This window comes from Ambystoma mexicanum, chromosome 6p, assembly GCF_040938575.1.
Source record: "Ambystoma mexicanum isolate Mex_15411 chromosome 6p, UKY_AmexF1_1, whole genome shotgun sequence".
NCBI lineage: Eukaryota > Metazoa > Chordata > Amphibia > Caudata > Ambystomatidae > Ambystoma > Ambystoma mexicanum.
In genome coordinates this window covers 1,179,576,063-1,179,603,854 of record NC_090935.1, presented here as the reverse complement: position 1 = coordinate 1,179,603,854, position 27,792 = coordinate 1,179,576,063, and the positions used below count along the sequence as shown (strand labels likewise).

At 42.0% G+C, this 27,792-nt stretch overlaps 1 protein-coding gene across 1 annotated transcript in view; it reads right to left on the bottom strand.

Annotated features, from left to right (window-relative positions):
- LOC138510293 (annexin A1-like) overlaps positions 1-27,792 on the bottom strand; it is a 271,226-nt gene that overhangs the window by 45,303 nt on the left and 198,131 nt on the right. The window contains exons 7-8 of the mRNA XM_069625824.1: positions 18,591-18,670; positions 18,067-18,123 (exon numbers count right to left, since the gene is read on the bottom strand). Of these exons, the coding sequence (XP_069481925.1) occupies positions 18,067-18,123; positions 18,591-18,670 (137 nt within the window). The remainder of the gene's footprint in view (positions 1-18,066; positions 18,124-18,590; positions 18,671-27,792) is intronic.

Genomic DNA, 27,792 nt, shown 5'->3' with positions numbered 1-27,792 from the left:
TACTCAAAGACAAAAGCAAACTCGCCCTCCTTCTACTGCTGGACTTGTCAGCTGCTTTCGACTTGGTTAATAATCAAGTCTTATGCAACCATCTCATCTCTGCAGCTCACTTTTCCAATAAAGCCACCACATGGGTACAATCCTTTCTTGAAAACAGATCTATGAGGGTCTTCTCCTCTTCAACCGCTGCCAACCTGGCACCAGTCACATGCAGAGTCCCCCAAGGCTCATGCATGTCGCCAACTCTATACAACGTGATTATGAAGCCCATATTTGACGTCCGCGACCATTTGGGTGTCACCTACACTAACTATGCAGATGACACCCAAATACTCATCCCCATCACTGGCGATCACAAAGCTGATTCCAAAGCACTCAACTACATCTACCTTGTCATTCAGGCCTGGATGGCACAACAAGACTCTGTCTTAACAATGATAAGACAGAGCCACTCCTCCTCGGATCACAACAGAGACTCAGTAAGCTAGGCACCTGCTTCGACTCCATCATAGATGGCAATTCCATCAAAGTATCTAAAGACGTACAAACTCTCGGCATCTACCTAGACAACGCTCTAATCTTAGACAAACAAATGCTATAACATCCTTAACGGCATACACGTCCAAACTAATCATTGCATGCAGACCCTTTTTGACCACCAACAACTGCACAACCATAGCCAGAGCATTAGTCATGTCGAAACTCGACTACTGCAATGTGCTATATCTAGGGACTAGCCGACGAAACACCAATAAGATACAAGTATTACAAAATAATGTCATTAGGGCTAATTTGAATATCAAAGAGCCCAACACATCGCGGAATTCAGACACAGTCTCAACTGGCTATCAGTCAACCAAAGAATTGCCTTCAAATCCCCATCGCTTACATACAAGTGTCTTGCAAACTGTGCCCCAAGTTACCTGACCAATCTATTCACATGCAATACTTCGGACCACCCTGTCAGAGCTGCTCAAGTTCACTCCCTAAATATCCTGCGGTTCAAACTGCAGAAGGCGGGGGGGAGTAGCTTTTCCCGGCTCGCCACTAAATTCTGGAACACACTAACTACCTCACTTAGATCTGAGCCCTCTTATCACTCCTTTAGATGTAAAGGCAAAACTTGGCTACTAGCACAAGAGCACTAATCCACTCACTCCAAGCGCTCTTGCTCGGTACCTGCGGACTCTATTTTGAAACTTGTAAATATTATTAAAATGCCCATGGTATTCGTGCTAATTGTCGAATGACCATGTTCACTTATTATTCTTGTAATTTCTGCTTTGTAAATATGTAATCTTGGTAGGTAAAGATGTATCGCTGTCAGACCATTGAAAATCCTATGCAATTTGTAATTAATGCTCAATCCTTATCTGTAATTTTTTTATGGAATGTAATATGTAACATTTTAAACTTAAGAAATGCGCCCAGGTGCCTGGTGCGCTTTGCAAATAAACAAAATACAAAATAGAAATACAAATACTGCCTCCGGGCCTACCACACACTTCGGGAATGTAACTGTAACCCCTGCAGTCCCCTGCCTCCTTGCACTTACCCAGGGCCGCGCATCCCTGGCTACACTTACACAAAGCATGCTTCCCCGATTGCACTTCTCCCTTCCCTCTCCCCGGCAAGTCCCCCTCTCCCTTCCCCCTGCACTTGCATTGGTGCACTTTGTAAGGATGGCATGGTATCAAGATAAGACAGGCACAAGTGATCTCAGTTCAAGGGTGTTTATTAAAGTGTAAAAATGGGTGAGATAAACGCCTAATCTAAACCTAAATCTAAGAGGGGAGTAAGCTATGACCATCAAATAATCATACTGTCCAAGCGGAGTCTAGTAAAATAAAAGGGCCTATACTAAGAAACCTATTGCCAACCCTTACCGCTATGCTACAAAATAATGTGGGATAATGTTCACAAGAAAAAGAGTGCTCACAAAATGATAAGTCAGGATGTTATGGACAAGGTCTCCCTTCTCCACGTTTTTAGCGCGTGACAAGACGGGACTTTCGAGCACAGCATGCTCGTAGGCTTCTTCAGCATGAGCTTACAGTTCTTTTCAACAATATCAGGAGCTTCTGTGGCCAAGTCTCTTTTCATACAAGAAACAAACGTTCCTTTCCAGCAATTGTCACTTCAGGCGATTTCTCTTCACCTTTGGATCCCCCTCAACCGGGCTCTGATCCGTCTTGCAACGTTGGCCTCCCTCAGTCGGGTTCACTATGGCCTTTCACTCAAAATATCACAACTTGTAATATTCAAGAGTCTCAATGTCTTTATAAACAATCATTTACTGTGAACATCCCTCGTTCGGGTTCACTCTTGTCGGCACAATGTTCACAGGTGTGCTATGGTTCACCCCAATTCGTGGGCATCCCTCAGCCGGGATCACATTTGCCAAATACACAGTTCACTTTGTTTCCTTAGCTTTTCCCTCAGCATCCTTCGGTCAGGTTCACATAGCCATTCTAACATAGTTCATGATTCTAGCATCTCATCAGAAAAGTGGGGTTCCCTTCCCCTAGCTTTCCTTCGGCATCCCTCCGTCGGTTTCACACTAGCCTTAGTTTACAATTCCAGAGTTCATCAGAAAGTGGGGTTCCCTTCCCCTAGCTTTCTTTCAGCATCCCCCTGTCGGGCTCACGTTTGCTAATTATCACAACTTCGTTTGCACCATGTGTCAAAGACTTTCGACTGAATAAGGGATATTGCTTAACCCTTGCATGACCAGTTTGACACTTCACATGGCCTCCCTTAAGGCCTCTTGGTCTTTGTAGTTTCATTAGACAAAATGTTCTTAGTTCAATACTTTTTCTTTTTTTTCAACAGAGGAATACGAGAAAGAGTCCTTTGAATGAGCACCCACGTGGCGCAGGACCACTCTATTTCTGTTACCTCTGCAACCTTGGGCTCAATACAGTCCGATCCACTATCAGTTTCTTCCGACTCACCGGCTGTGTTGAACTCATTGGCATTTCTGTTGCTGCTCGAGTGAAGGACGTTACCATGATGAGAACTGTTTCTCCCTGCCCTGGCAATCAGGGCAGGAGGGTTCCGCATACCGCTGACATCTGATACACCACTCGCCAGTTGCGATTCCCGGTCTTACATTTTCTTTCACGGAGGCTCTGCGGGTCTGGGTTGAAAAGGGCACGGCAATCCCCTCCTGGTCCTCCTTTCACACCCCTCCACCTTTCTCCTCACTTTGAACTGCGGCTCTGGAATGGCTGCTTACTCGAGCGTTCATCCTTGCTCAAAGTGTGCTCTCATGCTCCACCTTTTATCCCTGTGGGGAAAGGAAAAGGCTGTCAGGTGTGTGTGTGTAGTTATCTGCAATTGCCTTATTCTGTTTCACCCTTTTGTTGGCACACGACAGATAAACGGCTCTGGTGTTAGTCTGTTGTCTTTCACTGTGTGAGAAAGTGTTTGTGTTGAAAAAGGGGGGTAGAGCTTCTACGTATCCTAAAGATGTCATAAGGAAGGGGATACCGCATCACAAACTTTGGTGTCCTACCTTCACTCCCAGAGGGGCCATCATCCAGGTGATCCTCCCTCACTAGTCCACCCTCAAGAACTGGATCCAATAGTGATGGCCATGTCCTGGCCACCTGGATGACAGATCCCCGGGGACTAGTCAGTGATACACCTTTAGGTTTCTCACATCTTGCATGATCTGAATGACCAAAGGCCTAGTAAGATTGTTTGTCTTGTCCTCCCTCTGTCTTCCCTCCCTTCTCTTGTCGTGCCCAGAAACACTTGTGTACAGACACGTTATGAATAACATATCATATGATGTTGGCCCTTCTTGCCAAACCGAACTCGTTTGTCCATCATCCAACTCTGCCTTTTACAACGTCTAATGAACTCAGTCCACATTGTTAGGCCAGGTCATAATTGCTCTGTATAGGTGGCTATATACTAGTATTAATATAAAGAGATGGCTTTTTCACTACATTCAACAGAGACACTCTATATCTGTATGTAATATAAAACATTTCCACTGCATTAACTCAATGTTACTATACAAATTTGTGCAATAGCACCTGGAGCATTCCAAGTGCCGAATGGGATTGCCAAATAAATGATCTTGGGCCCAAATAACAAGACAAACTCATAGAATATGACTGACAGAATACTACTTTATTATCAGTTCAATAAAGTAGGGAAACCTGGCGAACAGCAGATTCTAGCTCACACACTCTCGGCACATTTCCATTATGCAAAATGCTTTATACTTTGATATACATCAGCTATGATGTCATCCTACGTGGCAAACAGTAAAAACCTATTGAGTTAAGGGATTGGTTAAAAGGACATGTATACCTATAGTTCATATAAGTGTTAGTATCATCATTGGCTGCCCCTTATCTGGTAGGCATGCCTTAAACACCCTCTAATGACACAAAATACTGATAATAGCATAACAGCAGTGAATAGGCTTCTGCAGCAATGAATAGTCCATCATCACATAGGCCCTCATGATTGGTTGGCATTCTCTTCCAATCTTTGACATTCGGCTCATTAGCAGCGTGTAAGCAACTAAACCCAGGTGCAGGGGGACAATGTCAGACAACTACCTTTCTTAGCTAATTATCCCACCATCTCTCATCACTTAGGCCCTAAGCCAAGGCTTCTTTTCTGCAGTTAACCTTGCTGACTGTTCTCTTTCTCAGAACTTTAAAGGGAGTGAAAGTACATTGCTATGTTCATCTGGAGCTTTATGAATAGGCATTTTTTTCTGGTCTTAGACCATGTGTGAGGACACCATGATTTTGTCCATTCTGTCCTTTAGCATAATGCTATTTGATTCAATTATATTGGATGCTATTACTCCTCTTGGCCTCTGGAGACTTGGTCGCTCCATTCTGCATGCACTTTGTGCATCTTTGATTGTTCAATGCTTGGCACTCATAATTATTCACTCCTTTACTTAATCTGAGAGAAATATGTCTTACGTACATGGTATCTACCTTGTGTTTCCGAGTATATACATCTACTACATCTCCTGTCAATTGTTTTCTACGTGTATATGGTCTTCTTCATATTCGCATATATGTTTCATTTGTTTCTCCAGTTACATTTCCATTCTTCAGACATCCATATGTCAGAGTCAGTGTGTCTATGTATCTGCTCTTTTCATGACATCACTTCTATTCTGTCCCACTTTACTTATAGTCTTCTATGTCCAGTGGTGTCTGCAAGCCCATGTCTACTGCATCAGTTCGAGGGTACATTCGGTATGGTTGTCTGAGTGCATAACGTCTTTCATAACTTCTGTGTAGTATTGAGATGATACCAGGTGTCATTCAGAGTGTACTCTTGCTGTTCTACCAGTATGATGGAGGTGAAGGGGCAAGCTCTATAATTAACGTGTACACCTGCCTCTCTACAATTGGACATGTTAGATGCATATTTGACATACCTGAAAAATGTGCATGTAATTTGCATCTGACCGCATGGTATTCAGTGTGCATGTGTTCTGCATGTAATGTATAGCAGAACCCTCAACTGTAGCTAGTTGTCCCTTGAGGTTTATAAGACTAATATATTATCAGCCATTTCTCCTTTAGCACTATGATGCACAAAATAAGGTTGAGTCCCATGAACAAGACTCCATCCAGTTGTCACATAGTCGCTGACAGAGCATTCACCACTCTGCCAGAGCACTCTGCATTGCATGGCTGATATAATGTCTTTAAAGCAGTCTTCTCTGTTAGTGATTGAACAGTCGCCTAAATTCTCATTACTATTTTCATGCAATGTAATGCACTTTCATTTTCATGTTTGCTCAGACTACAGTCTGCCAAAAGGCACCTCACCCCACATCGTTTCGAGGCCATAACAATAGCAGTAGGAGCTTTACAAATATCCAGTAAAATAACATAACATAAAATAGTGTCAAATAATTGATTGTAACAATAGCCTTTTAAACACAAAGCACACCAGAAAGGATTCAACATGGTGAAGTGAAAATGCACACTAATGTGCATGTTTCAGAAATTACATTTTTATAGAGGATAGGTAGTTTAGACATGTTTTTATTTTCTTACCTATTGAATGCGTTAGGAACCTATATCTGTAGTAGCAATAGGACAGACTATCCAGGAGGCATCTGTATGGTCTCCCATGTCTTCCAGTAACTCTGAACAATAGCCAATGTTCGATGTTGGCGGGAACGGTGCTTCTCTACTTTTTTAAAATTAAGTTTGACTGTTCCTATACTTTACTTTTAAAAAGAAACCATTCCGGAAGGGTTTTGTTATTTAAAATAAAAGTATAGGAAGAAATTGAAACATGCACTGCACTGAACGTTCCCTTAAACATCAGGCACATTTGTTTGGGGGAATTTGTCTTGTTTGTGGGTGGGGCCGTGTTGATGGGCTTTGTGGAGAGCAGGGGCAGGCCAGCAGGGGAAATAGTTCCACTACTTCATTTTGTACACTTCAACCACTGCCCATAGCTATAGGGCAGTCTGTGGGACCCTCCATTTATGAGCTAATACTGAAGTTGTCACCCCTTTCTAATGCTTTTCTATGTCCCCTGGTCCTCCAAATCAAGATGCACAGGAATGTTCTTCTTGGTCTCGGTTCCTTCACTAGGAATCCTCCTCCCTTTACTGAAAATCACGTTGCTTTTTGAAAAGGGCATTCAATTATTGTTCTTTAATCATTCTCCGACTGTGCTCTCTTCTCTGGCAACCTACTTTATGATGTAGCGCCACGTGACTTATGAAGATATTTGTGGTCTCTGTTTATCCACCTCTGTACATAAGCATAAATCCACACCTGCACACACATCATTGTATAGATTCAATAAATTATGTGAGCACTGAAGCTGCTTAAAACCAAAATGACTTGTATTAATGAACTTCTAGAATTATCAAGAAGCAACTTACTGCTCAACCATGAGGAGAGTACTACAATAAGCTAAACACAGCTGAGGTCTTTGAACTAAACAACAAAGTAAGCATTACGCCTTCAGCTTCCCCCACCTCCCACTCCCCATTTCAATTTTAAACACTAATCCCGTAGTTCATCAAGACCCTCACAAAATGCCAAGAAACCACAAAGGCAGCACCATCAGAATGGAAGAAAGGAGAAAGAAAGTGATTGAACTACTCCAGCTACTCCTTCAGAGCAGTTAACCAGAGGCGCTAGACGAATCCCTCTTCCACACAACAGTAAACATCTAATGAGTTTCATTTCCAGATACCCACTAGGGCATCCAACAGCGACTATGAGCAACCTATAAAACCTCGAACAAAAACATGAACTGGAGAAACAGGACACATCTCCAACCCAAAAATCTCCTACTCTCCACCCCAGCAACCAACAATTATACAGTTAGACCGCAACCACAAGAACCTTCACCTAGTAGACATTCATCACAAGACAACCAACAACAGTCATAAATCCACAAGGATGCCAAGAAGATGAGATGGACCCCAAGAAGAATCTACTTAGCATCTTCAGCCTAAAAGGCTTGACACCCTGAGCCCTGAGAACACAATGCAAGCAACAACAAATGGCTCAATTACACTGTGCCCGGGAACAAAGCCCCTGATGCAATGGTGGGCACCCTATGCCTCTTGATCAATGCACATTCAATCACCAAACACATCTCTTATTTTTTTCTACCTCTTCTCTGAGGACCAAATAGATTTACATTTCAAAACAGAAACCTTTCTCTCTGATGAACAATCACCAGTTATCCCAGCAAGAATCCTGCAGAGTTGTAAGATCAAAAGTGAAAATCAGGCCAACAGAAGAGGTGGAGGGATGGCATTCTACACAGAGAATCTATCAAAGTCTCAACCCTCTCTGTCAACAGCATCCCAGAATGTGAATAGTTTGCTCTTATCGGCTCCATCTTTCAAACTTCATCTCTAATTCCTCCTTATGTACAGACCACAATCCAACAGCCCAAACCTCAGAAACAAACACACGGATGTGATAGCTAACCTGTCTGTGGAATGCCAATATCTAATTCTCAGAAATGTCACCATCTAGCTTGAGAAAGAAGACAATCCCACTACTAGATCTGTTGCAGAATTAAATCTCAACAAATGGTTACGTTTCCCACCAAAAGAGCCAGTCACACACTAAATGGGATTTTTTGCAAAGGCAATGAGAAAATCATTCCTGTTTGCTGTCCAATCTAGGGCCCTCATGGAGACGACCCATCCATTCCATTCACAATATTCCCAGATGTACCCCTACTGACTGAACCATCTAAAGGACCCTCAACCTTGACACAACCATGGAAAGAAGTACAAAGTATCACAATTTGGGAAGACTTGAAGCCTACAGTCGGATCTTTTTTGTAGATACACAACAAATACACAGAATGTGCTGCTCACAACATTTATAAAAGGATTGGATCTGCCTTGAATAGCATTGCACCTGAAATACCAATTACAAACCACAGAAATTAGCTAAATGGTGCACTGCCTAACTAAACTGAATGAAAACAGAAAATCAGAAATTTGGGAAAATTTGAAGGAAGGAAAATATATTTACTATCGGGCACATTTTACTACCATCAGCAGCTGTGTTTCTAAAAAGCAGAAATCAAAGCCAATAAACAACACCCACTAGGTATAGAACTGGCATCACGCCGTAAAAGATAAATATTTAAGATCACCCAAGAATTCAAAGACCCAACAGTTTTCAACACAACCTAACATGTATGCGACCAGATTGGTGTGGTGTGCATTTCAGCAAAATGTTCTTGCAAATCGAAGGACACCTGGATAGAAAAGGATTAGCATCTTTCTAACCTACCAGGGTGACCACCTGGCTCTTCTCCATGCAACATATACACAGAAAAGGATCTGGAAAGAATCATTCCAAAAAGATTTTTTTTAATAACTCAATATTAGAACTGAATCAACTATCTAAAACAAAAAGAATTGGAAATTGGAAAGCAGACAAGGAACATAACAGGGGTTGACAAATTATAAAACAGCTGACAGCCACCAAAGAGAACCATATCCAAAATTGTCAACAGTCACTCATCATTCATACCAACCAATTATACTGACTATGCAGGCACATGTGTCCCTGCCACAATCCGGGGTGGCAGGGACTCATGCTTTTCTGCTAGTTCTTCTCATACAAGACATACTAGCCACCATCAACTGCTTCAACCCAGACCGTTCTCCGTATGGCCCTTACCCCACAATTTATAGAGAACCATCATTTAATCATTGTATAGGTTTTGCAGACTGTTTTTCATTTAGCATAATATGGTTCATTTTCCAGAATGTTTTTCATTTTATTGTGTCTCTCTAACTGGACTGCACATGTGCGGTGGCCCTACTACTTAATGGGTGTGGCCGATTACCTTCTGGTCATGCTGAACATTTTTCATTTCACAGAATGTTTGTCATCCCCTTTTGTTCCTTTGACCGTACAACACTTCACCCCTACTGTGGGATGATGTCCCTCCAACATCGTGGATTAGGCTGATCATCTTGTGCAGTCTCAGATACAGACCTTGTATGCAAGCCATATTTTCTTTGAAAATATATCTCAGCTCATTCACTTCTAAAGGTGTTGTGCTACATATCTGTTTTCACCCTTCCAACATCCTACATTAGTGAAGCAGCTGTACAACAGAATGTCTGGGTCTCAAACAGAGCCAGAGGGAAGGATCAAGGACTGGAATGAGGAAGAGTAGGAATTACAGTAAGTCATCTAGGCATTGCCTATTTGTGCCTCTTCCTTGTCCCCTTCCTTTAACAGTGAGGATATACCTAGCAGGTAAACATTGAGCCAAGAAAACAATGATGCTGATTGGGAACTTTAATAAACCATGGAATATTGTCGGGGCATCACAGCACTGAATTCTAAGGTCCCAGACATATTCGAAGAAGGGTCAACATTAAGTTTATAATGCAAACTAAAAGTGGACAGGTAAGCCCAAGCTACAACCTTAAATATTTCTTTCTGTCGAGGAGGCAGAAAAACACCTGATGGAACGTTCCTGGCCTGATCAAGGAAACAGAGTCTTGTTCATCCTGGGCATACAAATAAATCCCTGATCCTTCTACTTAAGAGTCTAGGCCCCAGACCATGAGTAACAAACAAGCATTCTGATTTATGGTGAGGTTATGAGCACTCAAGAGAAATATGAACTGTCCTACCCACAACAAGAGAATAGACAAGAGGGTCATCTGGAGCAGATTTGTGCAAAGTAAACTCCTGGGTCTTATGGAGAGTGGCTACTATGTTAGTCAGAATGAATGGCAAATGAGTATGGAACAGGCCTTTAAGAAAGAAACAGAAGTGTGCTTTAACACAGATCAAATCTCCCAGAACCCAAATTATCTAGGTGAATATATGGCCACCAGAAAGAGGATGTTCTAGATCAAATTGTTTCTTAAACTTGTTCCAAGGATTCAAGGGAAATCTCCCTAAAGGACAAGTGGGAGTCTCAAGTTTAGGTGAGAGATCGGACTTAGGGAATTTAAAAAGTAAAAGATTTTGAAAGGTGTGAGGCATATGACTCAACATCAGAAATGTCACTCTATGTCTCTATAAATGTCTGGTGTTCATCCAGTTGAGCTAACAGGGTCGAGACTGCCAAGTACTTTGAAAAATCCTCAGAGAGGAAGACTAGATTCCTAAAGGGATTTGAATGGTGAGAATCGATAGTCTGACGAGCATACCATGGCCAAATAGAGCCACAGTGGCACTCATAGTTCATGGTGTAGTGGCATGTCTGCATTTCTGGATTACCAATGCCACCTGATCTGAGAGCATCCTGTTCATTAGTCTCTGCCTTTCAGGTTCCAGATTCTGAGTTGTCGATGACGATGACACATCATATTTTGTGGGAGAATCAGAAAGAGCAGGCAATATGGACATAGGAAAGCCCATGCTGGAGTAATAGAAATGGGCAAAGGAACTAAGCCATCTGGGCAACCTTGGAACCACCAGGATTACGTGTGCCTCATCCAACTGTATTTTTGCTATTACCTTTGCCAGTGTAGGTAGAGAGCAGAGAAATGTTAACTGGAGAACTTCCAGCTACATAAAAGACATAGTATCTACAGGCCATGCCTGTCGTTACCTGAATCTTGCGCAGTAGATCTCAAGTAGGTGTTTTCTGGGAGATGCAAAGAATTGTATTCAGCGTTAACCCATTATCAGACACATCTAATTGAACATCTCCCTTGATAGACAGAAATCACATGAGGACAGGAAATATCTGCTGAGGTAATCCACTATTTACTTTGTCTTCGATGGGACATATAATGCCACCAGGGACATAAGGTGACATTTCTCCCAAAGCCCAATATCTTGAGCCAGATCTTCCAGTGGCTATAACTTTGTTTTTAAATATGTCTTTGACACAAGCCTGTCAATCTAGATTAATAGATATGATCCATGCAAGAGATAATCAAATTTGAAGAGGGCCAGAACCAGAAAAACTGCCTTGAATTCACTTCAATTCTAGAATCACATGTCTTCCCAACTGGAACAATGCTCTGTGCCCAACCCTTTTTACTGGCATCCATAGGCCCCACCAAAAGTGGCGACAGGGAGAGAGAAAACCCTTCCGATGGTGCTTATTCAACAGGAACCAATGCAATTGTGGTATCAGATTTTGGAGTACGAACATTATAGTCTTGTAGTTCGAGGAGTCCAGGGAATTTTGACGAGGGCCAGAGAAACTGCCTTGAATTTCTTCCAATTCAAGAATCACATGTCTTCCTGACTGGAATAGTATTGTAGCTAAAGGGGCCCAGGAACTATTGGTTCAATATGTATTTCAGTGCAAGCTTCAAGTATAATCATGTCCGTCATACAGAGAAGATACATGCTGACATCTACTTTTATATTCTGCTCTGCACCATTCCTCCTCATGGCCGTCATGACAATCCTATTTAAAACAACACAGCACAGTCCTCAACATTTGACATGTGGTCTGATAGGTTCTGGCCAACTTCTCTTGGTGCTTGCCCTATTCCATTACAGAAAGTGAGGGACCAGAGGGTCTGGATAGACACCCTGTTCTCTCGACTGCCACATTTTGATGGTTTCCAGTGTGCTTTTGTCAGTTCTTTAAAAAGACTCTTGGAGTATGAAGAGGGAAAATCGAGATCAAACTCCTACCCTCTCACCCCAGGCACATCAACAGAAAGAACAGCAGGAAGAATAATGAGCGCACTCATCATTTTGCACCAGCGCCGATGGGTGACAAATATGCTGAAACACACCCACTTCACCAACACTGCAACCTACATGCTACATTAGACTCAATGCAGCAATACCAGAATCTACAAAACACAAGCATTCCTGTTTAGGCTTGCAGGTGCTCATATGAATTAACCTAATCAAATGGCACAGTGTAAAGCCATGCTTCAGGAAAATTACAGCCAAATACACTTGTCTCAATGAACACCAGCCGCAGATTCGTGCTGACTTCAGCAATGCGCCTCGCAAACCCAGACGCAGCCCAAGGCCTTGCAGTAAGATAAGAATGTTTTCTTTGAACGACAGTGAACTCTGGCAGACAAGTATTTTTAATTCTTCACAAATACAAGTAAGTCAGAGCAGAACACCCAGGGCCCAGTGTTTTTTCTCTGGGAATGAAAGACATTTTCGCAAGACCCAGACATCATTTGAAACATAATTGTAACAAGAATGGCTCAGCTCTGGCCAATGAACGCTGAGGGCCAGGGGCAAAAAGCCTGTTCAGCTAAAACTAATGGGAACAAATTCACTATGCAACAATTTTTGAATTAGGTAATAAGGGAGGAGCAGTCATAACAGCCCACTGACACCAAGGTCCAAATGTCCAATGATCAGGCTTCCTATAAGGGCACTATAGGTCACTTATCACTTAGCAGCCAATCTCAGGATGAGATAGGTTTCTGGGAGCTGCTCCAATTCTGTGATGTCAGCCTGCAGTGTGTTACAAAGCTGGCTTGCAAGCCAGCCCCGGGGTAGACGGTGCCTGGATTTTCACTGTGCATGAAGCCCTCTGTGTTTTTTTTTTTGCTGCCCAGAAATAAACGCAGTTTGGAACATGTTGCTGCTTGCTTGGAACTCTGCTGCATTTCTTTGGGCAAAATGGGAGGTGTTGGGGCCTCCCATAGCTGGGACCCCCAGAAGCCCTGGTGGGGGTCCAACTTCTCCCCAACAAGTACTTTTCTTTTCTAGCTGCTTAATGCCTTCGTATCCAGCAGGTGGCACTCTTGCAATGCAATTTATCTTGGTTTTCCAAAAGCCGCCGTACATAAATTACAAATGGTAAAGAATCAATTCATCTGTGGCACAGGTCTCATGTGTCCCCAGTTCTTCTAACAGTACACTGGCTGCGGGTGGAACAAAGTGATGTTTCAGGGCATGTGCCTTTTGCACGCATGCTCCTATGACCTCACTCCAACTTCTTACAGGAGTAGTTTCTTCAACTATTTACCCCAATTTGTATGGTGCTCGAATTCAGCAGGGCTCCTCACTATCTGAAATTCAGATATGTTAGATGGGGTGGCTGCTTCTTTTCGGTGCAGGCGACCAGGCTCTGGAACTCTTTCACTCAATTGGAAATCACTTTGAAATGTAGCACTGCTTAAAAACGTTCTTGTTCCCTCACGTATCTTGTATCAGACTGGCCTCGTGATTTGGTGAGACATCCTCCAGATCATCCAGATTTTGTTAATTGCCTGGATGCCTGTCATGGCAACTAGGCAGCTGCATTTGGCTGTTCAGTTGCTACTTAATTTCAGCGTGTGCGTTTTGGAGGCCGCTCCTTTTTCTGGTTGTGGGAGTCATAGAGGAGTACCTACCCTTTCAAAGGGTGCTTAAATCCTTTATTTCTTTGATCTGTCAGCGTGCAATCTCTGTTTTGGGCCCTATTTGCGCTTTATACATTTTTAATAAATAAATCAATCTTCAGTCTATGACAGCAGTACCCTCTCTTCACAGGAATTCAAACACAGCAGAAGCTCTGCCTAATTCAGAGAACTAAATTCAAGGGTTTATGCACCATCCATCCTGCTTGCCAAATCTAACACCTCACACTCTTCAGGACAGCTAACAAAAGATTATTGGTGCCAACCAAAGACTGACTCACAAGGAAAGATGGCTACACCTTCTGAGCCGGAGACAGTCATCTTTGGGATTCCCTTTTGACACATTATTAGCATTGTCCAATTGAATAATTGCCTGACATTCAGGAAAGCCTTGAAAACCTAGGTTTTGTTATCCAATTACTATTTCTTGGTCCAACTTTTTTGTCCTTCCCAGTGCCAAGATACATACGGTGAATCATGCACGCTACAGGAATTAAATACATAAAATAAATAATAGTAAACACTGTGGACAAATTATTTAGCAGCTGTTTATCATTTGGCTCATTTGGGAATTTATCAGGATACATGTAAAACCATGTGGGTAGGATATGTAAAGATTACTCAAAGAGCTTGATTTCACTGACTTTAAAGTATAGCTTGTAATTGTCCCAGCATATTGGAAAAAGAATATTGTTCAGGGATACAAGATTAGATTTTGAATCAGGATAGCCAGACCAATTCGGCTAACATATTTTATTCAAAATAAATGACAACAGTGATTTGAATGACCTCTTGTGGAACTGCCACCAAAGAAACCATTAGTCATTTGCTTAAAATTATGTTTGGGACTGCTCCTTTTACAACAAATTAACTGAACTTGAAAGAGGTAGGTATAATAGCTTTAAGATTTCCTTATGGAAACTTGCAACTAGAAGTAGGAGCCCACTTATAATCTGTCTGCCAATTTATATCTAACTCAAAACATGTTTCTGAATGTATGTCAGGGGCAGTTGGCATCAGGCCTATGGGAGGTGCAATTCAGCAATGACTGTGTACATCACATGAGATTATTCAGTTTGGCATTGAACAATATGTATGGTGAAATTGAAAACTTTAAGCAAACATGCGCAGAACAGAAATTGCAATTCCATAACACAGTTAACCTGGTCAATGTTTTGTTGTGCTTACCTTAACTCAATCGGATTTTCTGATATATACGGGTACATTCGGTGATACATGTACACAATCAGAAATATTAAGAATTCCATATAACGGAAAGCTTTTTTAGCAAAGAAGATATGGAATCCATTAAGAAAGGCACTAGATAACTCAATTTGATGTGGGTGCGATCAAGCAGCCAACTAGAAGAAAGAGAATCTCCATACTTTATTTGTATATTAAGATGTTATTAAGATGTTTACCAGAATAAAGAATGAAATGAATGCATTGGTATATAAGAATAGGCTTGACATAGTATTTATATGTCATCTTGTAATTATGATATACGTCTGATGCCTTTTACTTCTTTATGGCATGTGTAGATGTCAGGAATAAGTGTTTGAAGTAAAGATACGGATTGATTTATTGTTTTGTTCAATTGGTCTTAGAGCTCTGAACACCCTCTGTCACCTCGGACTTCGTATTTCTATCCGACTCACCTTAACCTAACTTATGCTGTGTTTTCTAGCTCTGTTGGGGAGTCTGTCATTATTCACTATGACGGACCTAACCTGTGCTGTGTTTTCTTGCTCTGATGGAGAAGCTGGTCGTTATTCACTATGACGGACCTAACCTGTGCTGTGTGTTCTCACTATGAGGGAGAAGCTGGTCGCTATTCACTATGACAAACCAGACTTCTGCTGTGTTTTCGTGCTCTGATGGAGAAGCTGGTCGCTATTCACTATGACGGACCTAACTTATGCTGTGTATTCTAGCTCTGACGGAGAAGCTGGTCGTTATTCATTATGACAGACCTAACCTATGCTGGGTTTTCTCGCTCTGATGGAGAAGCTGGTTGTTATTTACTATAATGGACGTAACGTATGCTGTGTTTTCTCGCTCTGATGAAGAAGCTGGTCACTATTTACCCTGACGGACTATTACTCCCTCTCAATGGTATTAAACCTGAACTCCAGAGCAGTTCTGTAGCTCCTGCTTTGTGAGTGGAAAGAGCCCAATCAGCCACTCAGGAAAGGCGAGTCTCCAGACGCATGTTCTCTGCTTTATAGTGATGATCATCATCTCCAGACACATTTCTATCACTCATATGATCTTGATCCTCTGGTCATCATCCTCTGGGATGGATTTTGACAGATTCATATTTATAATTTATAAACATTTTGTCTCCTGCAAAATCTGACAGGCTCTCAATCATTTGAGTCCTATTATAGAAAAGCTACTCACTATGCATTCCCATTCCTCTACATTCCCAGATATGAGACCAGGAGCTGCTTCACACATTCTGTCTCCCTTTCCATTGTTCTCTTCAGAAGGACTGTATCCACATGACATTCCCCACATTGTGTGGGATTATGCACATATTAAATCAAACAATGACCAAACATTCCTTAAAAGGGAACGAGCTGAAAGGTTCCAGCTATTCAAACATCTCTCTTGGCAGCCCTGCTGGTGTTGATCATATCCTCTCCCCCCATTCTAGTTACTTGCAACGGTGTGAAAACGTGGGTGGGTGCACACGCCTTTATTCTCTTGTCTAGTCCCTTTGCCTTAACACGAATGCATAATGATTATAACAGCAGTTTTCAGCTAGCGGAGGAACGGATAGCGGTGTGAGTTGCCATGAATGTGAACCTTGGGCAAAATTAAATAGCTTAGAAGGCCTCTCACATAAAGTGACAACAAGAGGTTCATAAAGTAACCACCATGGATATGTATTTTGAGACCAGAACCAGCACACAGATTTTCTTCAGAAGTAGTCGGTGACAAGTTAAATAATGCAAGTGTTCAGAAATAAATTGACTAAAAGCCAAATATATGTATTTAAACATTAAATAATTGAATACACTAGTTAACTGGTAAACAAAATCTGCAAGCCATAAACCAACTTGCCTCAGAAAGAAATGAAGGGGCGGTTATTAGGAATTTGGAGAAAATGTTGCAGTTATAATTAAGCAATATGCCCCGCGCAGTGGGGACATTACTGACTCAGGTAATGCCCCCGGGGCCCATATTTATAGTCCTGAGCGAAGCGAGGGCCTTAACAAAGGCCCCGGGCCATTACCTGAGTCTGTAATACCCCCGCTGAGAGGGGCATATTGCTATTTGTATCCCGGCCCGCAAGATCGCATGACTGGGGCACTAAAAGCATTTTTTTCGGTCCCAAAATACTAATTGGTCTTATTTGTGAAAGTTACAATGTGGTAAGAGACGAATGAAAAATTTGGACTGTGAGAACCTGATTCATGTAGAAATGTAGCCAACTGGTCACCATTTCTTCACCCACCTTAACCCCAACTGAAGGGAGAAATTACCAGCAGAAATGAACATTTTTTTTCAAAAAATGGGGCAAACACAGCATGGGTAGTTGCTCTGAACATGCTGAGGTCAGGCACTGTTGAGGCATACCATCAGCTGGATGTTTGTCCAGACTAAGTTACATAGTTTTTAGACTTCTTCTCAGTTGATAGATAAACCGATATTTATCCCAGACAAACCTTCTGAATGTTCATTTTCTGGACAAATCATTTTCTGAATTCGATATTAGCATTTCTAGTCTTCTTATAGCCACATCTGTTAAGTGACTGTCTAGGTCAGCCCGTACAGATTTTTAAAGGAAGGCTAGGCAGGTAGCTGCGAGGCACTCAATGTCTTATTGTGGTAAATCAAAGCACTGGCAATCCTCAAGTGAAGAGGCCACTAAGAATTGACTGTCCTCAATGGTCTCCTGCAAAGTAATTGATCTGACTGCCCCAGGGCTTCATGACAGAAATGTCATGCCCTATGACTCATAAATCTGCTAAGCATCGCTGTTCTCCAACCCTACTTTACTCTCACATTTCCTGGATTGATAAGGTATACTTACACACTAAGAACATGTGGGAGAATAATTATTTTGGGAAGGTTCATGAGATTTTAACATGAGCAAAGTACATGTGCCAACATCCATTGTTCTCAGTCATTATTGCTATGCATATTGAACAAGAATAAGGGGTAAACATTGACCATGAAGATAGTTTAAGTAGTATATCAAGGTTTCTTGAAAGGATAGGCTACTATCAAATTGAAAATGACCTCCTTACCCTCGCATCAGCATCAGCAAGATCCTCATTTACATGAGTATCTTCATTCCTTTCACCCTATAAGAGAAAACACATCACCACAAGGTAAATCCCGAACTCATGATAGCATGTATGTGTTAAAAGTGAAAGTTCAACATAGTTAAACTGATAATGAAAGAAATATTTAGATGAATAGTCCTCGTATCTATTCAGCAACATTAACAGAAATAAAACAAAATGCAAACAATGTAAATACTGCAGGTCGATGGATAGGTATGACTAACAAAAAGATGATTTAAGAACTGAGAAAAATGTAGTACCTCAATTGACACATTAGAAATGTTCATAGGTACCTGTCCACAAAAATGTAAATATTTGTTTCTATAAGTTAGTCATTTGATAGAACCATGAATAAGTGTGTCGACTAGGTTATGTAAATTATATGAACAATCCCTATAATGGGTGCCTCAAAAACAGGTCAGATTCTAAATCAACAACCGTTGTCTAAATAACATGCCCATGTATCTGAGCTTTAAGGTCTGTACCTTGGCAAGTTCCAACAAAACATTCCGATAATCTCCTTTTGTGTCCCCAGTAATATCTTTGGCAAGATCACTCTTTAACTCTGCGGAAAGAAAAAAGAAAAGTACATTACATAAACACTTAATAATAAGCTGGTATCTGTACATTTCTTTTTGATGACATATAGGAGCTGTAGAGGATGGATGTTATGAGGGAGTCCTACCAACTTTCGCAGTGGTGAATTATTGGTTGAATTCAACTGATTTGTAAATTTTTCTGATTTGAGTTATAACTAATACGGGCTGAAATCGATTCAAATTCTAAGTCCTGAGATGTCATGCAAATCTTGGGCACCTGTTTCCAGGGCATTTCATGAATCTGACACGTTCTTAAAATGGGAGTCATCTCCCTTTAGAAAAATATAATGGCTATTGGCATTATACATGGCACCACATTACACAAACCTCATTAGGGCACAACTGGAACACTGCTACCTCACTGCCTGCTGCATAACATCTTTATTCTACCTCATTACATTTATGACACATTCCTGATTTCAAATACAACTTTAATTATTTCTGTGCCATAATCAACTTTATAAAAAAACATGTCAAAACTAGTTTATTTTTTAGACACCACCATCAACATAAAGCACACAAAGTTGGAGATATGCATTTACCACCTATCGAGAGACTGCCCCTGCTATTTACCCCTAAAAATGCCACTACCTTTAGTCGAGCACAATACAACCTCATGTGCTGAGGAACCGCTGATACAGGGATGTCATTTAGGGGGTCGCACCAGCGACCCCTGAGGTCTCCCTTGCAACCTCCATTTTTTTTAAATGTCAGGCTCCTGGGCTGTGGCCAGCAAAATGTGGCTCTTTGTTTCTGGAGTGGCTGGTTTTCTGATAGCTATGGCTGGTAATATAGCTCAGTGCTGAAATGGGTGAGTGATCTGCAGGTTGCAGGTTTGACTCATGACAAGGTCAACTCAGCCTTTTATCCTGCAGAGGTTAATAAATGAGTACCAAGACAGGTTGGGCAATACTGTATGTATATTTGTTCTATATGACGCGCTTAAGGGTAAGTGCTATACAATAACACATCATTATCGTTTGGCCTTGAACGTCTGCTTGCATTCACAATAATTTGATAATATGGGCATTTACACGTTGATATTAACGATAAATATGGTGATCCACTCTTGTATGAAATGGATATCACTTAAGTGATATCATAACCATATTTTTCATAGTGTACTTACAAACAATGCTATGTGTTGACACTTCCTGTTTTGTCAATGGGTGAAAGGTTGCGTTCCATCGCTTCCCGTGAGGCCACTTTGGGGTGGGGTCAAATGACATCACTTCCTGTGACGTCATCAGAGGTCAAGGGTCGTGTGCCGTCACTTCAACTACCCCCGGCATTTTGGTGAAATGACGTCCCTGCGCTGATAGCGATACTTCCTTGGTATTTTAAAATGTAACCAGTCAATCTATCTGCAGGGATTGCAGGTTGTAAATAATCCAACTGCACACTCCCTGAAAAGGAACATCCTACCTTCAATTTTAATAACTATATAGGGTCTCAATACAAGTACAGTGGTGCGGGTTTAAACCGCAGCAATACGGCTTACCGCACCACCATACTACAGGTTTGGTGTAAGGTGGAGGATTTACCTCCAGCGAAAATCTGGAGGTAAATCCTCCTATCCTCCATTTACACCAAAAAAAATGCAACATTGGTTGAATTACCGTAGACAGAATTAATTCACAGTGGCAATTCTACTGAAATCCCCATGGATTCCAAGTGACTCTGAAAATGGGTTTAACACTGCCCTACCACCACTTCCACAATACTTAGAGCCTCACACTCTGATTAACCCCGAGTATCACTCCTTTGGCCTCTTTATCTAAGTCTTGTTCCACATCCCACTTCCTCAGCCTACTTTGGGTGAACATGACCTCCACATTCCCTCCCATTCTCTTTAATTAGGTGAATGCCTTCACAATTCTTCTTAATCATAGCCTCATTTCCTATAATTAGCCCCTATTTAGTCCCTTGTTTACCAATTAATGTTAACACCTACTCCTTCTCCATGCCACTTTCACCTTCTGATGCCACATTGGTAAATCTGTTGGATGAAGTGGCAGTAAAGGTAATCAAATTTGACAGTAATCCTATGGATTTACCACCAAAGTACCATCAAACTCGTAATGCGGCACATAGTGAAAAAAAGAAGTCTGCAAGTTCCCTGATTATATTCACAAACGTCAGGTTACATTTCCTCCCACAGGAACATGGCTACGTGACATGCATTTTGTACAACACTGTTGCAAATTTGTTGCATCCTTTTCTTCCTTTAAAGGCTGCATGTCATCATTTAAGTATTAATAAAAAAAGAAGTTCAACAATTTGCTGCATTAATTTCAGTTAATTCATTAAGTTTTTTCCTGATTTCAATTAAAGTTGCATTACATTTCATAATTTCGAAAGACCAAACATTTAGTGACAAAAATAAAGATGTGCGCATTGATGTTCGTAATCCTCAAACCTCCTACAACAATGCTGACCACGTTATTAATGGAGAGGTATGTTACTCCCCCTATACTCCTCCCTTCCATTACGAAATGCAGCACTTTTATTTTCGTTAATAGGAACTGTACCAAAAATCTAATTTATAAAAAAAAAGGGTTATTTAATCGGTGCAGAACCCCCATTACCTCTTATACTACTCTCCCGCAAAAACGTTTTACAAAATATTGTAAAACAGAATTACTTTTATGTAATATATTAATATTACATAAAAGTGTAATAGCAAAACTATTACGTTTGCTTTGCTTTCCCAGTTCGAATCCAGGTAGCGGACAGCAAGCCTAGGTTTTTGGAATCTCTGAATTTCTTTTTATAATTACTAACAAAAATCGTTTTACTGTGTATATGATTATTTATAAACAAAGTTGAAATATCTCCTTATTTATTTATTTATTTATATAGTGCACCAAACCCAGAGGTATCTAGGCGCGTTTACTTAAGAAATTGGTTACAGTCCTTATGGTCACAGGAAAGGATGAACAAGAAGTGGTTACATCATAGAGTGCAATAAAGTGAAGGTGGTTACTGTAATTCGGTTCCAGCAGGAAGCAAACAGAAAGTAATACAAAGAGTGTAAAAGAGTCCAGGCGGGCGCAATGGAGTAGCCTAGCCCCATGATGCAAGGCAGATACGTCGCAAGGTGCAGTAGGGTCCAAGTGGGCACATTCGTGGAGCCTAACTCCATGTTGCAGGGAGGCTGCGACACAGAGATGCAGAAATTCAAATCAAGTGGGCACATTCAAGAGCCGAACCCCATGTTGCTGGGCAGCTGCAATGCAAAGATGTAGCAAGGATAAGTGGGCACAGGGGGGACAGCTAGACAAGGGGTTCAGACACACGGGCACATACATACAACAGAGGGGGCAGCTAGACAAGAGGTTCAGGCACACAGGCACATACATACCATGGGGGGACAGCTAGATATGGGGTTCAGCACACAGGCACATACATACAACAGGGGAGACAGCTAGATATGGGGTTCAGGCACACACGTACAACGGGGGGACAGCTAGATACAGGGTTCAGGTCCATACATACAACAGGGGGGGCAGCTAGATACGGTGTTCACGCACACAGTCCCCCCATACAACGGGGGGGACAGCTAGATACAGGGTTCAGGCGCATACATACAACAGGGGGCAGCTAGATACAGGGTTCAGGCACATACATACAACAGGGGGGGCAGCTAGATACGGGGTTCAGGAACACAGGCACATACATACAAAGGGGGACAGCTAGATACAGGGTTCAGGCACACAGGCACATACATGAGGTTATTACTGAGGGAAAAGACAGCACTGGCCTACAATTCGCACAAAGATCGCTGTGATAAGGGCCCCTGCCAAGCTCTGGGGACCAGCCACAGTAGCGATACATGGTGCTAATTGCCTCTCCAAGCCAGCAGATAATTGTGGTGGGGATATGAAGAGGAACCCGGGGTCCTGTCACATAGCAGGCGACAGTCACAGGAAAAACTTGTGCATACACAGTCCCTAACAGAGAGCCCAAAGCCCTCTCTCACCAGACCCAAAATCCCAGAGAAGGAAAACAAAAGCTTCACTTCAGACGTATCACCTTCACACACATGAGATGTGCTGTGTTTGCCCTGCTACTGTTGCAATGAAATCTGCTGTATTTCAAAGCATCAGGGAGACAATTTGCTAGATCCTGAAGCATGTTCCTTCTACAAAATTGCTGTCCATTTTTATTTTTACTGTTGGACTGAAGATTTAAACAGGGGTGATACGTTCTTACTAGTCTATTTCCTCCCTGAAGAGCATTCACTCATCAAAGATAAACAGTTGCAATTGACAGCTGAGCAGCTTTATCTCAATCCAAGGAGTTACAAAGCTTGTCAATAGCGTTTACTGTTGATAAATCACATGCTGGGAAAACATGAGTCCTATGTCATTTCCAAGAGAGTGCAAAGCAGTAACAAGTGGGGGGAGGGGGGAGAGTAGATCCCAAGATGGTAGAACAGAGCCCTAAATGAAGCAGCAACTCCAGTCAAGCAGTGTGGGATCTCTGAGTAGTGGTTATGGCAGGCAGTTAGAGAGTATTGGAGAGTGTTGAAAAGCGATAAGAGTGCTGGAGGGTGAAGGGGTTGGGCATGTTGGAGGTAAAAGGGGGACAAGGGCAGCAGGAAGTGGTAACATAAGGAGCTGAATGTGTTATACAGAGGGGAAGGATGTGTTGGCATCAGAAGGTGAAGGTGGCATAGAGAAGGAGTAGGTGGTAACATCCAGAGGTAAAGGAGGGACTAAATAGAAAGTAACACGAGATAATGAGGCTATGATTAAGAAGAATGTGGAGGGCACGCGCCTAACCAAGAGAATAGGAAGGCATATGCAGGACATGGTCACCCAAAGCAGGCTGAGGAAGTGGGATGTGGACAAGACTCGGACAAAGAGGCCAAAGGAATAATACTCAGGGTTACCCAGAGGGTGAGGCTCTGAGTATTCTGGAAGGAGGGGAACCAGTCCCAATGATAAGCAGGTTGATGGGAAGTGGAGTTAGCAACTCCTGGCTTCAGCTCACAGACTTAAATTATTTACGCAAGCATTGTCCTAATCGGGCTAGATTTATAGAGCAAAACCAATGTACAAGCACACACCTAGGATTACAAATTGCATGTTTTTGCATTAACTCATTGAACCAAGCAGTGACACTCTCCTCTCAGCGCAGTTAAACATGCAAAGGTTTAACGTCTGCTTGATAATGCAGATGCATATGTCATTAAACAAAACTGAGTTTGAGACAGAAGATATTTCAATTCTGGCAAAAACTGCAAGAGTCAGAATCCCAGTACTTGACTGTGCTATGAACCTGGCGTTACATTTCCCCCTTCTTATGTATGTAGGTATTTCAATTAAAGTACATACATGTAAACATTTTGCACTTTAACCTCTACTTGGTCCTGCAAGCAGAGGGCATAACAAGCTAGAAAATCAATTTCCAAATGCATTTTCGCTGCTACCATTTTGTGGTGAAATATCTCCAATCGCAGTCAAGACTCTCATGTCGACCCCAGCAACTGTCGCAATGGCTCATGGGCAACATAAAGCCATTAACAGCCTACTTGAGCATAATTGAAACAAAAGAGATTTTCACCACATATGTTCTCACTGTGAAATCACTTTAGGATCTTGGCAAATAATTCAATGACACCATTTTTTTTTTGACAAGCTCAGCAACTATCACCATAGCACCATGTTAATTATTCATTTATTAATTTTTGAGTTTTTGGAAAAAAACACATGGAAAGCCAGAGGGACTTGGGTAGTCTGTGATGGGTGTGAGGTTGGGGTATAAATAGGGAAGTCGAGTGGAATGAGAAGAGAGGGGAGGGGAGAGAGAGAGAAAGAGACAGACAGAGAAAGAGAGCGTAATAGAGAGAAAGATGGAAAGAGACAGTGACATATAGAGGGACAGAGAGAGAGAAAGGAAATCATTAGTTTTAAAAGGGTAGCCTTCAGAACAGACATGGATGATGCATTTCGGAAAACCCAAAGTAACATATTGCCCATATTCAGATAGTCGGACAAGTGTAACCACGATCATCAGGCTGGGAAAACTAGATAGACAAGTATTGCTTTTAGTGACATCCTAAATGTAAAGCAATCAGATTCAGCTCTATCGTGATTCAGTAGCTTGTTCGAGAGTTTAGGACTCTTGAAGGCCAGCATTTGCCCTCTACAACTTAGTCCCACTTGATGGGTTGTTTCCGTAATTTTGTAGATCCGGATTGTTTGTTCCTCTGCTCCTCTGCAGTTGAAGTAAGCACACCATCTTGCAGAGGTATTTATGATGTACGTCCTATAGACTCTACGGATAACAAACATATCCCTGAAATGAGCAGATTGCTGGATAGTGAGCTGGCCCTTGGAGATATGGCACTGTTTTGTTAAACCTTAGACTGTTCTTTTTTTGATTAGTTGAAATTTGAGAATGCCTTTCTTAGGAAGGCAAGCATACCTTCGAATAGTAGATTTTGGACGAGATACATCTAACCTTATGATGAAATCTCCACATTTAATTGAGCAAGTGTAATTGGTAGTGACATTTGCTGGACACTGCATTGATGTGGGGGCTGAAGGATAGATTGGTAGATAGATTGGTATTGAACTGTATTCCGGTGTTTCAAATGTGGTAGAGGTAGGGTGGCGTAGTGAAGTTAGCCAAATGAAAGTAATCTGTGTGATGTTGGTGGTCTTGTTTAGAAGGATTTTGCTTTGTGATCAATTTAGGCAGACTGCTCACAATTGTCTATCTTTCAAAAGATATGACACATGATTTTTAGGCAAGATTGTATGCGGTACTCTGTGGGAGACTGCACCAGCCTTGTCCTCTTGGCAATAGTTAACCCAATCTTTGGTATAAGCATGTACTACACAAGTTGGTAGAGTGATTGAGAAGCCAGGCTTACCTCAAGAGGGGTCAATGTGAGCAGTAAGGTTGTTACACAGAGATTCACAGTGACAAGAATCCAAATAAACATGTAGAGACAAAGATTTCTTGATTTAACAATTATTAATATATTTAACAGTGAGTTGAATAAGCCTTCTTTAGAAGGGAGCAATACATAAGTAACACAAAAATATTCTTCAAAATACACACTCTCAGTATCTTTAAATCAGCAAATACCCATTTGGGATGGCACACAGATTCTTACTTCACCCTGAGGTGACTTAAATATCTAGGACACTGTGGACATTAATATATCACTAGTACATTTAAAGCAGTACTGAGATTAGTGTCAAAAGAAGAAGTTGAGGGAATCAAACAATGGTCATCGAAAAGTCTTAAGCGGCTAAGTACTTTTTGAACCCTCCAATGCAAAGTAAATTAACCCTTTCCTGGCATAAAGGTGAAGCACAAAGTCAGAGGTAAGAAGAGTCTTCCAGGGATCCAGGACAGCCAATGTTAGTTGAGCAAAAATCTGGGTGAGCTGAAGCACTTCTTGTAGGTAGGTATAAAGTCTTGCACAGTGTTTTAGAAATGTTTGTATAAAAATGAAAACACTGTAGGGCCACAAGCTGGGAGGCTTGTGAGAGGCAAAGCTGCAAGCAACAATGCAAAGCAACCTAGACAAGTCTCAACTGAGAGCTAGCAAGGCTGCACAACAAGAGGCAAGTACCCTTAGTTTTACAGTACAATTGGTTAGAAGAAATTGGCTCCAGCTGGCTTCTGTTCCTGTGTAAGACTGCAGATCCTGTTGTTCCTGGGCCTCGGTCATGGGGCCAAGAGGGTGGATGTCTGGGGGCTCCGGCACTACGAATGGAAGGTCAGTGACAGCAATAGGCAAACTTCAAAAATCAGTGGCACTTAGCAATTTCAACTCCTTGTGACTTTCGCAAATAGCAGTTCTCGGATATCACTATGGACTTTCCTCACATCTTGGGTCCAGCACTCTGTTGAGGTGGCTCAGGCTTGGTCAGTCCTGCTTCATGGGAGTCCGGAGGATCTTCCTGAAGCTCGGGTCCGACTTAAAGACACTCACTTGATTCTGATGTTCCTCTGCCTGGCAATTCGCTTCCTGCAGCAGCAGTGGAAGTACAGCCAGGTCCAAGAGGATATTCAGATAAGCTTGTCTTGGGGTCAATTGGTCCCACCAACCCAAGGGGAGAAGACGTCCTTTGCAGATCTTCTCTAATTGAGGCGAATTCTGAGCTTCAGCATGACAGCAAGGCTTCACCGGGCAAACCAAGAGTCCAGGAGTTGCAGCAAGTGTCTCTTCCAAGTTCTTCTTTGGATTCCATCATCCAGTGGTCGACTCTGCCTGCCAAGCAAAAAGCATCACCTTTTATGCAGGTTTCTCCCATTCATTCATAGTCTAGCTGTCAATCACACAGCAGGGTGGCTGTTCTCCAAGGACAGCCCTCCTGCCAATCACCTTTGGGTTCATTCCTGTAACCAAGGTCACTAAGCGCAGGGAGTTTTGGGCACCTCCCTTGCTTCCTGCCCCACCACACATGTTGGAGCCAGAGGCAGGCTTCACCAGTGAACCCCATGAAAGATAAAAGGAACAGAGGAACCAAACCTGGTTTGGCATGCAAAGTAAATCTGAATAATTACCTTTCCAACAAGAAATGGTGAAAAAAGAACACCAGGGGCATTTTGATGAAATGGTAACCCATGGGTGCTTTACTGCAGCTGCAATTGCAGGCCGCTGTAAAAGCACACAATGGAAGGAAAAAGTAAACCACTGCCACCAGCCATTAATCGTAGAAAGGGTAACATAAAAAATGGTACATGAGGAACTAGACAAAGGGGATACTAAGTAACCCCTCCAGCACCCTATGGTAAGATAGTGTGTGCTCGGTCTAGAACGTAACACAATGTAAGTAAAGTCAATTTCACTTCACTGCTCTTGGAAACAGTTTCACCAAGAGAAGGTATTTAAACCTTTGGGAAATCTGAGAGACTTCCCTGTGCCACTGCACTGAAGGTGCTCTGTGGCATAATGTAAAGATGATGCCTGTGGAGTTTGTCAGACTCCAAAGTCAAAATAAACAGAGGACAAATCACAGAAAAATACATCAGAGAGTGGAGAAAAGGTCTCACTCTATTCAGGTTAGAAATACAAAAGTCCTAAAGTCCAAAGGTCCAGTGATGTGAAGCTACCCCC